The sequence below is a fragment of the Sapajus apella genome, unplaced genomic scaffold (genome assembly GCF_009761245.1).
Source record: "Sapajus apella isolate SASKATOON/1434 unplaced genomic scaffold, GSC_monkey_1.0 scaffold118, whole genome shotgun sequence".
NCBI lineage: Eukaryota > Metazoa > Chordata > Mammalia > Primates > Cebidae > Sapajus > Sapajus apella.
In genome coordinates this window covers 1-16679 of record NW_022437058.1, presented here as the reverse complement: position 1 = coordinate 16679, position 16679 = coordinate 1, and the positions used below count along the sequence as shown (strand labels likewise).

At 48.1% G+C, this 16679-nt stretch overlaps 1 protein-coding gene across 1 annotated transcript in view; it reads left to right on the top strand.

Annotated features, from left to right (window-relative positions):
* The window catches only part of LOC116538261 (NUT family member 2G-like), a 5983-nt gene extending 1490 nt beyond the window's left edge, over positions 1-4493 (top strand). The window contains exons 3-8 of the mRNA XM_032260549.1: positions 580-708; positions 1687-1826; positions 2293-2627; positions 3078-3194; positions 3552-3778; positions 3932-4493. Coding sequence (XP_032116440.1) covers positions 580-708; positions 1687-1826; positions 2293-2627; positions 3078-3194; positions 3552-3778; positions 3932-4493 — 1510 coding nt within the window. The remainder of the gene's footprint in view (positions 1-579; positions 709-1686; positions 1827-2292; positions 2628-3077; positions 3195-3551; positions 3779-3931) is intronic.
* The last annotated feature ends 12186 nt before the right edge of the window (positions 4494-16679 follow it).

Genomic DNA, 16679 nt, shown 5'->3' with positions numbered 1-16679 from the left:
AATGGTCAGTCCTGGGGCCCTAGAACCTGCATGTTAACCCTCGCTCCCCGGTCATTCTGTGTGCGTGCTGTCTCAGTCAGATCGGGCTCCGCCATAACAAATCCTATAGACTGGGTGCTTTATCAGGACACATTCACGTCTCCCAGCTCCAGAGGCTGGAAGTCCCAGGCTGAGAGGGAGAGCCCTGGTGTCTCCTCCTGCCCTTATCAGGGCTCAGATGCCATGACAGGAACCCACCCACATGACCTGCTCTAACCATGATTGACTCCAAGAACGGACACACCGGGACTGAGGACTTCAACACAGGAATGCTGGGGACACACACGTGCCACCCAAAGTACTGAGTTCACTTGTCAACACTGAGGACTCGAGGGGCAGTCGGAGAGGCCACCCACTGGCTTCTGTTGATGTTTGATCTTGGGGGCGTGTCCTGGAGGCTGAGGAGCCCACGCTGGGGAGAACAAGACAGGGACACATGGCAGGACACATGTGGGGAGGACAGGGGCGGGGTGTTGGGACCAGGTGGGCTTGGGATGGAGAATGGGCTTATGGACTGGGACTGACTGCACCGCCTTACAGCCCAGTTCTCAGATCCCTGGCCCGGCAGAAGCCCAGCATGACCCTGGAGGAGGGACTGTGGCGGGCCGTGCGGGAATGGCAGCACACGAGCAACTTTGACCGGATGATCTACTACGAGATGGCGGGAAAGTGAGTCTGGGGTGCAGGGGCAGAGTCCTCATGGCAGGGTGAGAGAGTGTGACAGAGGCCCAGTGGCCACGGTGACTTCTCAGCATGGAGCGTGAGGAGGGTGTGGATAAACAGGCCCTCCTGGGCCCCTGGCTCCCTCAGGAAGCTGCTCCTCCCTCCTAGAGTGCTCTGGGGTCTCTATCCTGCCCTGGTGGGAAGCCACGCCCTGCCTGGCCTGGGGACAACCCCTGCCTGATGCTGGGGGTCATGGAGGGAGCAGCCAGCATCGCAGCCCAAAGGTGGTCACCACCAGCTGTGGGGATGGGGAGAAGGGGCGCTGGCGACTATAGACAGAGCGGGGTGCACTCTCCTCACAGCAGTGACCAGAAGTCGGTTTTCACCCATCCCGGCCTGGCCAGGATTGGAGAAACCTGCGTTGGGTCAGGGGAGACCTGCGTCCAGGACACCATGAGACCCATCTCTGGCCTGCCTGCCTTTGCTTCTGGGCAGTCCCCTCTGTTAAGACAGACAGACAGCAGCCTCAGGGGAAAGGGGCCTGTCTTCGGGGCCCAGGTTTTGCTTCCTCCCCACCAGGGGTCTCCCAGGTCTGGTGCTCCTGGGTTATCCTTCAGGGACCCACAGTCCCAACCTCAGGACTCCGGCATCTGGGCAACATTCCTGACGCCTTCTGCCATAAACCCCACCCCTGGCCAGCTGAAGCCTGGAGGAGGGGTCCCCCTGGTGCCCTCCTGGGCCTCGTAGCCCTGACTTGAGTCAGGAAGTCCTGTTGATGCCATGGGCTCTGCAGGGGCCCGGTGAGGGGCAGTGAGCCCAGAACTCTGGGAGGAGCTCCCTCCTGGGACTGGGGGACAGGCCCCAGGGAGGGCCTGGACAGCCCGCCCGAGGCACTCCTTCCCATTCCTGCCATCGGCTGCTGCCTGGTCCTGGTGGCAGGGGGCCTGGACCCTCTTAGCACGGCCTGCACCTTCTTCACCCCAGGTTCCTGGAGTTTGAGGCTGAGGAGGAGATGCAGATTCAGAAGTTGCAGTGGATGAAGGGGCCCCAGTGCCTGCCTCCTCCAGCCCCGCCGAGGCTTGAACCTCAAGGACCATCAGCCCCTGAGGTGGTCAAGCAGCCAGGTACGGCTTCCCACATTCCCACAGGAGCCACAGCAAAGCCCAGAGGGGCCAAGGGAGGCCACTGTCCCCATACCCCATGCCTCCCTTCAACAGAGGGATTTGTTCCTTCCAACAAGACAGCTCAGGGGACCCGGGGAGCTGGGCGGTCCGTGGTCATGAAGTGGGTATTCACCTGGTCACGTTTCCTAGCTACTCTCCCTTCCCCATTCCAAAAGTCAACATACAGTCCGCCCAGGAACGGGGATGAGCGGGTAGAGCACTCAGCTTATCAGTGGCTCCAAACTTCCTCCAAAAGATGCTGTCTCACATGTGCCCCTCCTGTGGCGTCTCCTCTGGGGCACTGCGGTTCAGGTGCTCCTGACCCAGCTGGGACCCAGTTCACGTCCCCAAGCCCTGCCCTCCCCTGTGTGGTGCAGGCAGGAGGAGCAGCCCTCACCACACCTGTCCTCCTCCCTCCCTGCCTCAGTGTACCTTCCCAGCAAGGCCGGCCCCAAGGCCCCGCCTGCCTGTCTGCCACCACCCAGGCCCGAGCGGCCAGCGGAGACAAAGGCCCACCTGCCACCACCCAGGCCTCAGCAGCCAGTGGAGACCAAGGCCCCTGAGGAGATACCCCCTGAAGTGGTGCAGGAGTATGTGGACATCGTGGAAGAGCTGCTGGGGCCTCCCGATGGGGCCACAGAGCAGCTCACAGGACAAAGGGAAGAGGGCGAAGTGGAGCAGGAAGAGGACGGGATGCTTTCAGACCCCGACCTCCTGAGCTACATTGACAATCTGTGTTCCCAGAAAGACTTCGTCACCAAGGTGGGCTGGCCTCAAGTGCTGAGGTCTGCAGGATTCTGGGGCGTGGCACTCACAGGTCCCTGGAATTAAGCTCTGTTCCTTAGCTACTCCGCAGGAGGTGGATTTGAGTGTCTGTGTATGTGATTGTGTGTCTGTGTTTGTCTCTGTGATTTGTTACTATGTGTCTATGTGGGTGTGAGTGTGGCGTGTGTATGTTACTTGTGTCTGTATTTTCTTGTGTCGTATGTGGGTCTGTTTGTGTGTCTGTGTGTGGTTTGTGTGTCTCTGTCTGCATGTGTGGATGCTACTAGGTCTGTGGTCTGTGTGTGGGGCTGGTGGTCGCCATGGTATGAGACAGCTCCAGAAGGGTGGGGACGGGGCGCTCGCTGCTTTCTGCATCTCCTCCAGGTGTCCTTGGCTCCAGGTTACTCCCTGCCCGGGAACCTCACGCTGTCTTCCTCCTGTTTCCAGGTGGAGGCCGTCATTCACCCCCGATTTCTGGAAGAATTGCTTTCTCCAGATCCACAGATGGATTTCTTGGCCCTAAGCCAGGAGCTGGAGCAGGAGGAAGGACTTACCCTTGCCCAGGTAGAGCAGGGAGGGAGGGCAACCCAGGTACCCTGGGGGCAGGAGGGACCCAGCACACAAGCCCCACCTGATTGTCTACCCCACCCTGTGGGGGATGCTCGGCTTCTTGGGGAGCCACTCCGAGGTGGGGAGGTGCAGGTTCAGATGGAGCAGGATGGAGAGGAGCCAGGAGGGGAATCAGGATGCAAACTGCAGTGAGGCCCAGCGGGATGCCCGGCAGAGCCACACCCTCTCTTTGACAGGAAGCCCAGCTGCCTCAGGCTTCCCTGCCTGCCGCCCAAGTGCCCTGGTCTCCACCACCCTGGGCCCTGCTCACACTTGGGGCAGCGCCAGTAAGTGCCCCCTTTCCTCCCGCAGGTAGCGGAGAAGCGCCGCCTATCGTTGAAGGAGGAACGGCGTGCCAGGGCAGCCCCTAGTCATGGCACCGCCCGCTTGGACTCAATCTCTTCTAAGTCTGCAGTGGGCCAAGGAGCAGAGAGAGATGTCCCTGGCCCCCAGCAAGGGGTCACCATGGAAACCTGCCCACCCCAGACAGCTGCCTGGGACCCTCAGGGACGAGGCAGAGCACGCACTGGCATGGCCAGGTCCAAAAACCCTGTCATGCTTTTGGAGAGTCTGGATTCCCACAAGCTGAGGGCTGCCCGGCCAAACACTTCTCCCCAGGACCATAGACCCAACCCCCAGAGGGCCTCCCGGGACCCTCAGGGACAAGGCAGAGTGTGCACTGGGATGGCCAGGTCCAAAAACCCTGTGGTGCTTTTGGAGAGACTGGATTCCCGCAGGCTGAGATCTGCCCGGCCAAACACTCCTTCCCAGGACCACAGACCCGCCTGCCCAGGAGTGGGGACCAAGGACACCTGGGGTCTCCCTGGAGCCTCTCCTGTGAAGGAGTCACCCAGGCTGTCTAAGGGGTCAAGTGAGGAGGAGAGGGAAATCCCTGGTATGGTTACTGTCGTGGGTACCAACTACAGGCTGCGGCCCTGGAAGCTGTCCCAGAGCCCTGTCCCTGCCTCGGGCCTTCTCAGCCCAGAAGGGCGGGGACCCCAGGGAGCTCTTCAGTCCCAATCTGCAAAGAGAAGAGGCCTCAGCCCAGCACCCGCTCCTGCCACCAAGTCCAAGAAGCGAGCTCTCTTCGGAGGCCCATCCCCTGCTGAACAGACGCCCCACCTAGGGCCTGGGCTCAGAGTCTCTGGGGCGCAATCCCTGGCTTGGGGGCTGGGTGGCCCCTCACAGTCCCAAAAGAGAAAGGGTGATCCCTTGCTGTCTAAGAGGAAGAAAAAGCAGCACCGCAGCCAGTAGGGGGACAGGGCAGGCTCTCTGGTGCCAATCCTCAAGGGTGGGGCTCTTAACTCTCGGACCTTCATGGCACTGGGTGACCCCAAAGCAAAGACTTCTCCCCCAGTGCTGATCTTGCTGGGCATTAGCTTTGGAGGGTGGGGGAGGGAGGGGAGGGAGAGAGTGGGGGAGGAAGAGGGTGGCTGAACGGGAAGGGAGGGCCTAGAGGGAGGGGGTAGGAGGTGGGGAGCAACAGCTTGGGGGTCTTCTGTGTAAATATAAATAAATATAGTTGTGTTGGAAATGCTCTCCGGGCTGCTGCCTCTGTCCTCAGGGCTGTGCTGCTCAGTGGAGGGGGTCTGTGAGGGACAGCAGAGGGACTGGGAGATGCCAGGCACTGGGGACTCACGGGGGCCAGTCCCACTCATTCCTGAGGTATAGGCTGCCCCTTCAGATGCTCCAGGGACTGACAGATGCTCAGGAAGTCCTGATCCCTCCCACCATCCACTCACAAGGCCCCACCTGCTTAGTTATCAGCATCCCTCGGAAATCCTGGGATGGAGAGAGCTGGCTGGCTCTTGTTCTGCCCGGTGGGAGCCGAGGAGAAGGCCGCTGCCTGCAACATGGACACAGGGAGAGGCGGCCGCTCCTGCTTAACCCTCATCAGGAAGAGCTTGGGCCCTGGGCTGAGGGGAGATGTCGAGGCGTCTATCCACACGGGTGTGTCTGGGATACGACAGTGGGTGGGGAGCAGGGGAAGTCCCTCTGCCAGCTTCTTGTCCAACTGGCAGAAGCAGATGCTCCTAGCTGTGGCCACAGGGACTGGCCTCAGGCCCTGGGGGTCCTGCATGGAACCCCCCACAGCTATGATTCCCTTCCCATATGATGACTGAACTCTTGTGTGCAATTGATGCAGACACAGATTTACATTGGTATCTGAAACAGTTCCTTCCCAACCCACCATCACCAATGGGCACAAGCATGGTCAGCCTGCCAGGCCCAGGGTGGGGTGTGTCTGCTGGTCCCAGGGCCAGGGAGAGCTGGGACCCAGGCCGAGACGGGTCGAAGGTCAGCCACCCTTCTGCCAGGCACAGACCTCAAGGGCAGAGCAGGGGCTGCCTGGGATGTGCCACTGGCTGTCTGGGAAGTGCCCTGGGAGTCAGGGGCCAGGCGTTCGCTGAAGGGACCACATAGATGACAGTTGTCCCGTAAGATTATCATCACCCCCTTTTTTTTTGAGACAGAGTTTCACTCTGTCACCCAGGCTGGAGTGTAGTGGGGTACAATCTTGGCTCACTGCAACCTCTGCTGCCTGGGTTCAAGCGATTCTCCTGCCTCAGTCTCCTGAGTAGCTGGGATAACAGGTGCCTGCCACCACGCCCAGCTAATTTTTGTAGTTTTTAGTACAGACAGGGATTCACCATCTTGGCCTGGCTGGTCTTGAACTCCTGACCTTGTGATCCACCCACCTCAGCACCCCAAAGTGCTGGGATTACAGGCGTGAGCCACAGTGCTCAGCCTTTTTTTTTTTTCCTAACTATATACTATCTAGGTTTACGTAAGTACACTCGATGATGTTCCCACAATGACAAAATCACATTATGAAACATTTCCCAGAATGTATCCCCACCGTCAAGCAATGCATAACTGTATTCTAGTTATCGTACATTACGTCTCTTAAACTTTTTCCTCGTATCTAACTGAAATTGTGTAGCCTTTTATCAATATCTCTCTATAACCCCACCCCAGTCCCTGGTAACCACAATTCTACTCTCAATTTATACGTGTTCGACTTTTTAAGATGTCACGTGTGAGATCATGCCATATTTGTCTGTCTGGCTTATTTCATTTAACATAATGTCCTCCAGGTTCATCCATGTTATCAAAAGGAGAGGATTCCTCCTTTTGTAAGGCAGTATAATATTCCATTGTGTATATATGGCCTAATTTTTTTAAGGTATGCACTGGTATTACCACAATCTTTGGAAATATGACAACAGCTTAGCTAAAAAAGATAATGCTTCTATAAAGGCATATAAATAAACATCTTGCTAATGACACTTGACTTAAAGAAATAGGTAATCATAATAAGTAATTGAAGAGGGAAAAAGGTTTTGTTTTTTTGTTTTTTGTTTTTGCTGGACATTTCTGTGGTAACCATAGACATATTTTGCTATAGCAATTCCAACACAGCTGGAAAATAAACTTAAAATTTCACCAAGTTTACTCTGGCTGTACCCCTCCTGGGTTCAAGTCTCGCATCAAGGTGATATTATCATATGTGAGCCTTGTAGGAGTCTGACATCTAGGAACCGTTTTTATGTCAATATTTTGGTTGTGAACATCAGTACTCACTAGCAGTATCTCAAGTAACACCTTCTCTCAACCATGTACTGACTGACACACACAGCTCCCCTGAAACAATCAGAGATACTGGGCTCCATTACTTCGTGTGCAGGTTTTTCTTGGCTGACCCTGTCAACAGGACTCTTAGCAGGTGGAGAGCAAAAGCCTTAACTTGCTTACAACAATGGGGCCAGATAGGACTGATTTACATTTACTGACAGAGCAAATCAGGCTGTGCACAGTCTGGTATCTCTTCTTCTATTTGGAGAGGTGCTTTAGAATCAGTTGGAGAGGATCCTCATAAAAATCAAGAAAAAGACAATTGATCGTCCAAGGCCAAACTAAATAATGTTTTTTCAAGACTTGGCTTGGACAAAAAGGAGGCTGTTTGAGTAGAAACTTACAAATATTAATTATGTCACTTTTGCAATTACTATAAATTGCTGTTGTTGTCAAATCTGTTACTAACAGGGTCTTAAATGTTAGTGTGAAGCCGCTTCTTTACGAGTTCATGATTCTACATAAATGAGCCCGAAACAACCTACATGTTCAAACCTGATGAATACCTGAAACCAAGCTGGTGGTATACATCTGAAAACCTGATCATCTTCCCAGGTTCAGGGAAAGTCAGCAGGAAGGACTGTAAGAGGAACATTTCCACTTACAGCAGCGCTTGTGTAGAAGACATCCAACGTGAATGGTCAAAAATGCTGAACAATTCAATTTCTATGAGCTGTCCAGAATAAGCAGACCTACAGATAGAAATAGTGGTTGCCAAAGGCTGCGGTGTCTGAGGGAAATGGAAGGTGATGGATGAAGAACACAGTTTCTTTTGGAATGATAAAAATTTCTAAAACTGATTTTGTAACAGTTACACAACTCTGTGACTACACTAAAAGCTACTGAATTGCACATTTTAAATGGGCAAATTGCATGGTATGTGAAATATATTTTTATGAAGCTGTTACAAAAGAAAACCTCTAAAAGAGTGAATGGCCAACGTGGGGAAAAGGGATGAAAGGTTCTATCAGAAAAATAAGCTACAGATTAAATGTGCAGGACAAGGCTAGAGTGAATCCTGTGCCGTTAAAGCTGAAGAGAGTATGCATTCATGTTTAATACAGGAAGGTAGATGTTTACAGAAATAGGTGTGTGTGTAGATAGATGTTTACAGAAATAGATATGCGTACATGGGTCAGTAATACACAACTGTTTCCTACCTCTGTCCCTCAGGGGTCCAGAAGCATGGCTAGTGTCTACACCTTAGATTCTAAATATCATTCTTTAATAAAAGAAGCCAGGGAAGTCTCGTTCCAGCGCTAGGACAGGGAAAATGCAAGATGAACTTGGAACATCTTGTAGTATAGAAATTAAGGGTTGTTCTCAACCGCTAAAGCTGGAAAAATTTGAGTAACAAATAATATTAAATTATAACCTAATGAATAAAATAAGCAGCCATGAGTCCATAGTGATGCAAATAAATGACTAAATATAGAAATAACAGGAGAGGGCTGGGCATGGTGGCGCATGCCTGCAATCCCTGCACTTTGGGAGGCCAAGGTGGGCAGATTATGAGGTCAAGAGATCAAGACCATCCTGGCCAACATGGTGAAACCCATCTCTACTAAAAATACAAAATTAGCCGGGCGTGGTGGCGCATGCCTGTAATCCCAGCTACTTGGGAGGCTGAGGAAGGAGAATCGCTTGAACCTGGAAGGCGGAGGTTGCAGTGAGCCGAGATCACACCATTGCACTCCAGCCTGCGCAACAAGAGCAAGACTCTGTCTCAAAAAATAAATAAATAAATAACAGGAGAGAACAGACATATCTTCATTACAGAGCAATTCCAAAAAAATGGAGAAAATTTAAGGAATAAAAATCAACTTAAGAACACTATGGTAATTAAGTTGCTAGAGGCAAGATCCATCAACGAATGCTAAAATTAAAGGACAAAACATGAAGAAGAGGTATTTAGTGGGGTGCTGTGGCTCACATCTGTGACCTAATAATTTGGGAGGCTGAGGTGAGAGGATCGATTGTGCCCCAGAGTTTAAGATCACCCTGGGCAACACAGGGAGACCCCATCTCTATATTTAAAAAAAAATTAGCCAGGTGTGGCGGTGGTGCACGTCTGTAGTCCTAACTACTTGGGAGGCTGAGGTGGGAAGATTGCTTGAGCCGGGGAGGTAGAGGCTGCAGTGGGCCGGGATTGTGCCAATATACTCTAGCCTTGGTAAAACAGCAAGACGCTATCCTGTCTCAAAAAAAGAAAAAAGATTATTTATGTATCTTAAAATTGTCTTCCTAAAATATCTGTCAATTTCTTTTTCTCCTTCTCTCTTTCCTTTCTTTTCTTCTTTCATTTTTTCTTTCTTTTTTGAAACAGAGACTTTCTCTGTCACCCAGGCTGTAGTGCAGTGGTGCGATCTCAGCTCACTGCAGCTTCTGTTTCCTGGGTTCAACCAATTCTCCTGTCTCAGCCTCCCAAGTAGCTGGTACCACAGGCGTGCACCACCACATCTGGCTAATTTTTGTATTTTTAATAGAGACAAAGTTTACCACGTTGGCCAGGCTGGTCTTGAACTCCTGACCTCAAGTGATCTGCCTGCCTCAGCCTCCCAAAGTATTGGGATTACAGGCATGAGCCACCACGCCCAGTCAAATACTTGTTAATTTCTAAGGTGGTTTTAATATTGTGTTCACAAATTCTTTGATAATCCTTTCTCCAGGAGATACGGCTTAATTTCCCTCCCTTGGCATATGGGCTAGGTGTGGTGACTACTTCTAAAAATAAGAGTATGGAAAGAGAAAAATGATAACTTTATGTTGGCAAAACCTGTCAGACTTCACCTGCACCGAGTAATCAAGGTCAGCATCACCAGAAAAGTCACATTGGTATCATGTACCCCTTGATAAGATACAGTGAAGACACTCACCTCTGTGATATTCTTACAAATAGTTGGCAGTGCCAATCTAATAAGAAAACATCAGGCAAGTCCAAATCAAGACACTATGTAAAGGCCCCGGCCAGTTCCCTTCAAGTGTCAAGGTCATGAAAGACACAGACAGACTTACAGATTGGAGGAGACTAAAGAGACGTGACCACTAAATGCCACATGGGATCCTTGACTGAATCTAGGTCAGAAGAAGGGGAAGAGTGAAAACCTCGTGGAAAACGCAAATCAAGTCTGCAGTTCAGCTGATACTATTGTCCCAATGTTAGTTTATTAGCTCTGGCAAATGTGCCACGGTTGTGTAAGATGTTAACATTAGGAGGGAAACGTGAACTGACCCACTGGCCCACGGCATCCTACTGTAAGAATAGACTTCACTTATTTATGTATTTGCTGTTGGTTTAGACTCATAAGATTTTTTCCCCCATGCTTTGTAAGTCATTAGTGTACTCGATTAGATTGATACTCCAATTATCCCAGATTTGGCCAATGGGTGGGAGTTCCTTCAGACTGACTCTTCTGTCCTAGCGGGATATTCCATCTTTCTTTTTTTGTTTTTTTGGTATTTTTTTTTTTTAGCATTTGCCTTTTGGCCTGACAAGGTATTCTGGGATCATCGAATCCTAGTCCTGGAAGCAGCCCCTTCTTCAGGTCATCCTGACTTTCATTACTGGGAAGTGGTGGTATAAGATCTGGATACTGCCTGTGCTCACTGCTACTGCTGTGTCCGTGCTTCTTAGTGTTTTCAGTGGACAGACCTAGAAAATACATATGTGTGTATACACACACATATACATGCACACAAAGATGCATGTGCACATAAACATGCATGGACACACATACGCATCTTAGGAATCAAAAGTTCACACCAATACTTCCAATTCTAGTCCATCCTCACAGGATTCTTTTTCTCTGCCCCATTCCTCATTTGTAGGACTTTTCTTCCACAGTGAGAACCCTGGCTCCCAACAACACAGACACATGTACTCATTTGCTCAATCCCATAATGTATATAAAATAGTTTCAGGATGACTCTGCCCATACCACTGCAATATACAAACCTACTAGAGTTTGGGTTTGTTTGTAATTCTAATTCACATACAACAAACCCTACCCAACCAAGACTGAGGGGGTATAGTCAAACACTATCTGCGTTATTTTTCTTTCTTTCTTATACGAGAGGTAACACACTGTATAGACTTTTTCCACATTGCTCTTTCATTTAACATTTCCTTTAAAACTCACTCCATAACAGTTTGCTGATATCTTCATTCTCTTCACAGTTACATCTGACTCCATCATGTTATTCAATCCATTTCCTATGCCTGCATGTCCAAGCAACTTCCAATATTTTGCAACTATAAATAATGCTGATAAGTAATCATGTGCACATGTACATTCATATCACTGGAGGTGACTTTTTTTTTTTTTTTTTGAAACGGAGTTTTTCACTTTTTGCCCAGGCTGGAGTGCACTGGCGTGATCTCAGCTTACCTCAAGCACCGCCTCCTGGGTTCAAGCAATTCTCCTGCCTCAGCCTCCCAAGTAGCTGGGATTACAGGCATGCGTCACCACACCTGGCTAATTTTTGTTGTTGTTGTTGTTGTTTTGTATTTTTAGTAAACACAGGGTTTCTCTATGTTGGGCAGCCTAGTCTCAAACTCCCGACCTCAAATGATCCACCCGCCTCGGCCTCCCAAAGTGCTGGGATTACAGGCATGGGCCACCACATCTGGTCCTTTTTTTTTCTTTTGAGACTGAGTTTTGCTTTGTTGTCCAGGCTGGAGTGCAGTGGCATGATCTTGACTCACTGCAACCTCTGCCTCCCAGGTTCAAGCAATTCTTGTGCCTCAGCCTCCTGAGTAGCTCGGATTACAGGCGACCGCCACCACACCTGGCTGATTTTTTTGTATTGCAGTAAAGATGGGGTTTCACCATGTTGCCCAGCTGGTCTCAAACTCCTGAGCTCAGGCAATCCACCCATCTTCGCCTCCAAAAGTGCTAGGATTACAGACGTGGGGTAATGCACGAGGCCTGGAGGTGACTCTTAAGGGATGCATTCTTAAAAGTGCGCTTGCGTGCTGTGTCAATAGGTATGTGCATATACAATTTAATTAAATACTGCCAACTTCCCTCTATAGGACTTAAAACATTTTGCATTCCCACCAACAACGTATGAAAATACCTGCTTCTCTACTGTCTCACCAATACAGAGTACTGTTAAGCTTTTAAATTTCTGACAATCGGATGGGTGAGAAATGGCATCTCAGTGTGGTTTTAATTCACGTTTCTCTTTTTCTTTGAGACCAAGTTTCACTCTTGTTTCCCAGGCTGGAATGCAATGGCACAATCTCGGCCCACCACAGTCTCCCCGTCCTGGGTTCAAGTGATTCTCCTGCCTCAGCCTCCAGAGTAGCTGGGATTACAGGCATGTGCCACCAGGCCCAGCTAATTTTTAGTAGAGACAGAGTTTTTCCATGTTGGTCAGGCTGGTCTCAAACTCCTGACCTCAGGTCATCCGCCTGCCTCGGCCTCCCAAAGTGCTGGGATTACAAGTGTGAGCCACCACGCCCAGCCTATTTCTCTTACCATGAGTGAATTTAACATCTTTTCATATATGTATACATCTTTTGACAAAGAATCTGTGCATGTCTTTTGCCCACTTTTCTATAGGATTTCTAGTCTTTTTCCATCAATTTTTAAAACGTCTCCAAAGTAAGGTTTAACCCTTTATTTTTATTTATTTATTTTTTTGTAGATGGAGTTTCACTGGTTGCCCAGGCTGGAGTACAATGGGACAATCTCAGCTCACTGCAACCTCCGACTCACAGGTTCAAGCAATTCCCATGCCTCAGACTCCCGAGTAGCTGGGATTATAGGCATGCACCAGCGCTCCCAGCTAATTTTGTATTTTTAGTAGAGATGGGGTTTCAGCATGTTGGTCAGGCAAGTCTCAAACTCCTGACCTCAGGTGATCTGCCCTCCTTGGCCTCCCAAAGTGCTGGGATTACAGGCATGAGCCAGTGCACCCGGCTTCAGGATTAACCCTTCATCAGAGAAATATGGTGATTTGGAATATGTTGATAAGGATTTTTTGCAGTCATTTGTCTTTGATGTTATGGTACACTTTGTTCATGCAAACGATTTTTGGTATTGGTAGTTTTAATTTATTAATCCTGTATTGGTTCTGGATTTAGAAGTAGAAAGCCTCTCCCTATATTAGGTTAAAGATTATTTCATCCATGTCTTCTTCTAACATTTAAAAATTTTCTTCACATTGAAATCTCTGGTCCATTAGAAATTCTCATGTATGATGAGAGGAATGGAATTTTATTATTTTCCAAATGGCTAGTCAATGTCCCGTTTATTAAAAGAATATTTGTCACAGTCATTTGATATTCCACCTTACTGATCAGCATTTTTAAATGCATTCTGCTCTTTTATTTATGTTACTTTGACCTATTCATGTGCCAGTGCTATACTGTTTAAATTATAGAGGCTTTGTAAAGTTTTCAAATCTGGAAGGGCTAGTCCCTCTAAAGCACTTGCTGTGCGGCATTTTTGTAGCAATTCTTATGTTAAATTTTCCATATGAATTTTAGGATTAACTTATAGTCCATGTCAATGAAAAAACTCATTAGAATTTTTAATGAGATTGTACAATTTTGTAAATTATAAAGTCAGTGAGAGAGACTGACATCTTCATTATATTGAGATGTTTTCCAAGAAGAGAGGATGCCTTTCTATTTATTGAAGTCTATTTTTGGTTTCAGTGGTGCTTCATAGTTTTCTACTTATTGGTTTGGAATATTCTTTATTAAACTTATTCCTAAATATTTTATCTTAATCCAACGTTACCAAAATTGGAGTCACTAATTTCTTTTTTTTTAATTGAGACAGTTTTGCTTTTGTAGCCCAGGCTAGAGTGAAATGGTGTAATCTCAGCTCACCTCAACTTCCACCTCCCTGGTTCAAGCGATTCTCTTGCCTCAGCCTCCCAAGTAGCTGGGATTACAGGCAAGCACCAGCATGCCTGGTTAATTTTGTATTTTTAGTAGAGACAGGGTTTCTCCATGTTGGTCACACTGGTCTTGAACTCCCGACCTCAAGAGATCCGCCCGCCTTGGCCTCCCAAAGTGCTGGGATTACAGGCGTCAGCCACCACTCCTGGCCTGGAGTCACTAATTTTATATTTCATTTTGTGCTGTTTTTAGGTATTAACAGCCAGGTATATTATATTCCAGAGTTCAGACAGAGTAACCCTAAAGAAGATGTTTTGGTAGTATGTTTTTTCTTTTCAAAAAACCTATAACTGAATGTTGTGTGGTAGGTAGTGTTAGGCATAGATTTCTTTTTTCCATAAAACACTAATATTCATTTCTGATGTGGTTTTCTACGAACCCAATCAAAAGCATTCTTTTCTCCTTCTCTCATCACCATTTTTATCTAAAAGAGAGGTTTCAGATGTATCTAGAAGAGACATTATAAAAAAAAAAAAGTTCCGTTTTATTTATTTATTCTTTTATTCAGACGGAGTGTTGTCGTCCAGGCGGAGTGCAATGGCATGACCTCGTCTCCCTGCAACCTCCGCCTCCCAGGTTCAAGTGATTCTCCTGCCTCAGCCTCCCAAGTGGCTGGGGTTACAGGCTCCCACCACGACACCTGGCAAATTTTTGTGTTTTTAGTAGAGATGGGGTTTCACCATGTTGACCAGGCTGATCACAAACTCCTGACTTCCAGTGGTCCGCTCGCCTCAGCCTCCCAAAGTGCTGGGATTACAGGTGTGAGGCACAGCACCCAGCCTGTTTTTTATTTATATATCATTTATCAGGTCCATTTTGAGTGAATGGCCATAGAAACTTCCTATGGAAAAACACTCTGAAGTAAAAGGTCATTATATATGCTGGAATGGTTATTATTTCTATTTGTATTCTCTGTAGAAAGTTTTAAACTGCTGGCATGAAAGGACTCCATACTATACATATGTGCGCATGTGTGCATACCCCACCCCCAAACACACACACTGCTTCCCTTGTGACTTCAGCTCTGGCCATTGGAGAACTCACTGAGGCAAAACGGCTTCAGTGAAAATGTGTTGATGAGGGCTGTCTCCAGTGGTCCCAGGCCATCCCCACCAAAGCTAGCCTGAAGATCATCTCCAGCTAAGATGTTGGGGTTAGTGACCGCCATCTGTTATTCTTTCATCTATCCTCCCGACATGAATTCTCCCAAACTAAAATCTCTTTCTTTTCACTCTGCTGAAAAACCCCTCTGAGCCAGCAGTGGCCCCAAGCACTGGGAGACTGACCATGCAGTCAACACCTGGTGCTGAAGGCACAGGACCAGGGCCAGGGCCAGTCTTGATGTAGGCATTTGTTAGGATCTGAGGCATTTAGGCTCTGGGAATCTGGGGGTCAAGCAACAGGAGGGATTACAGCAAAAGGGGCAGTGCCTTGGGCTGGATAGAAAGGTGGGTGGCTTCAGAGCCTTAGCTCCTGACTGGAGTTTTAAAGAAGGTTGTGGCTGAAGGGCTGGATCACTGGAATGTAGGCATAGTTAACATGACAGAGATGTGAATAAATGCCCTTAAATCTGGCGTCAGGGAAGTTGAGTGTGTGGCTAGTGGCTCTCATCACAGACACTGGAAGACATAGGAAGAGGTGAGGTTGAAGGCCGTAATATCCCTGTCCCATAGGACAGTAATCTAGAATTCACGTCTAAAATACAAGAAATTGAATGCCCTGGGGTTCTGCTCAACAGATCAGTGAATGAGGTACACAGCCAGGTATGTAGCTTTGTAGAGAAGCAGTTTATTAAAACAAAAGGCCATAAAATACAAAGCACTGCTGTGCAGAAAGTAAAGCATAAACCAACTATCTCATGATCAATGAAAGAAAGCAACTCTTTTTTTTCTCCATTCCGTATCAGGAAAGTGGAACATCTATTATTGATTTCTGCCATCTTCACACTTATGGAGAAAGGAAAGGAATAGTGAGGAGAGCACTCTTATGGCAGGAGTTGATGGCTAGACATGAATTTTGGAAGTTCAGAAGACAGAATGTTATGGACTAAATTGTGTCCCTCCCCACCCCAATTCATATATTGAAGCCCTAATCCCCAATATGATTGCATACAGAACATTTAAAGTTGTAATTAAGGTTAAAATGAGGTCTTTAGGGTGTTGCCCTAATCCAGTATCGCTGGTGTCCTTATAACGAGAGACAGCAGGAAAGTGTGTACAAATAAGCTATGTGACGCCACAGAGGGACGGCAGCCATCTGCAGGCCAAGAAGAGATGCCTTAGTAGAAACCCAACCTGCCAACATCTCATTCTAGGACTTCCAGCTTCCTGAACTGTGAGAAGATAAATGTTCTATTGCTTAAGACACCCACTCTGGTGTTTTCTTATGTCAATCCTAGCAAATTAATACAGATTTTGGTACTATGATTGGGATGCTTTGTAACAAACCTACAATGTGGAAGTGGCTTGGAACTGGGTACTTGGTAGAGGGAAGCAAGAAGAGTTTTGAGGCACATGCTAGAAAAAGCCTGGAAGGGCTTTCAAACACTGTTGGTAGGAATGTAGATGTTAAAGGTTCTGGGCTGGATGTGTTGGCTCAGACTTTGAGAGGGCAAAGCAGGAAGATCATTTGAGGCCAAGTGTATGAGACCAGCCTAAGCAACATAGCAAAAACCCGGATCTGCAAAATCTGTGGGTTTTTTCATTTGTTTTAAATTTTAAGGAATGCGTAATTTGAAACTGGAATCCTTGCAAAGGACTTGCCCAAATTGCATTCCAGTGTTTTATGGACTACAGAACTTGTGAGTGAGGCAGTGCAGGATATTCAGGTGATATTTCTACCCAAAGCGATGAAGCATAGCCTGTTTTCTCCTTTCTGTTAATAGGAAA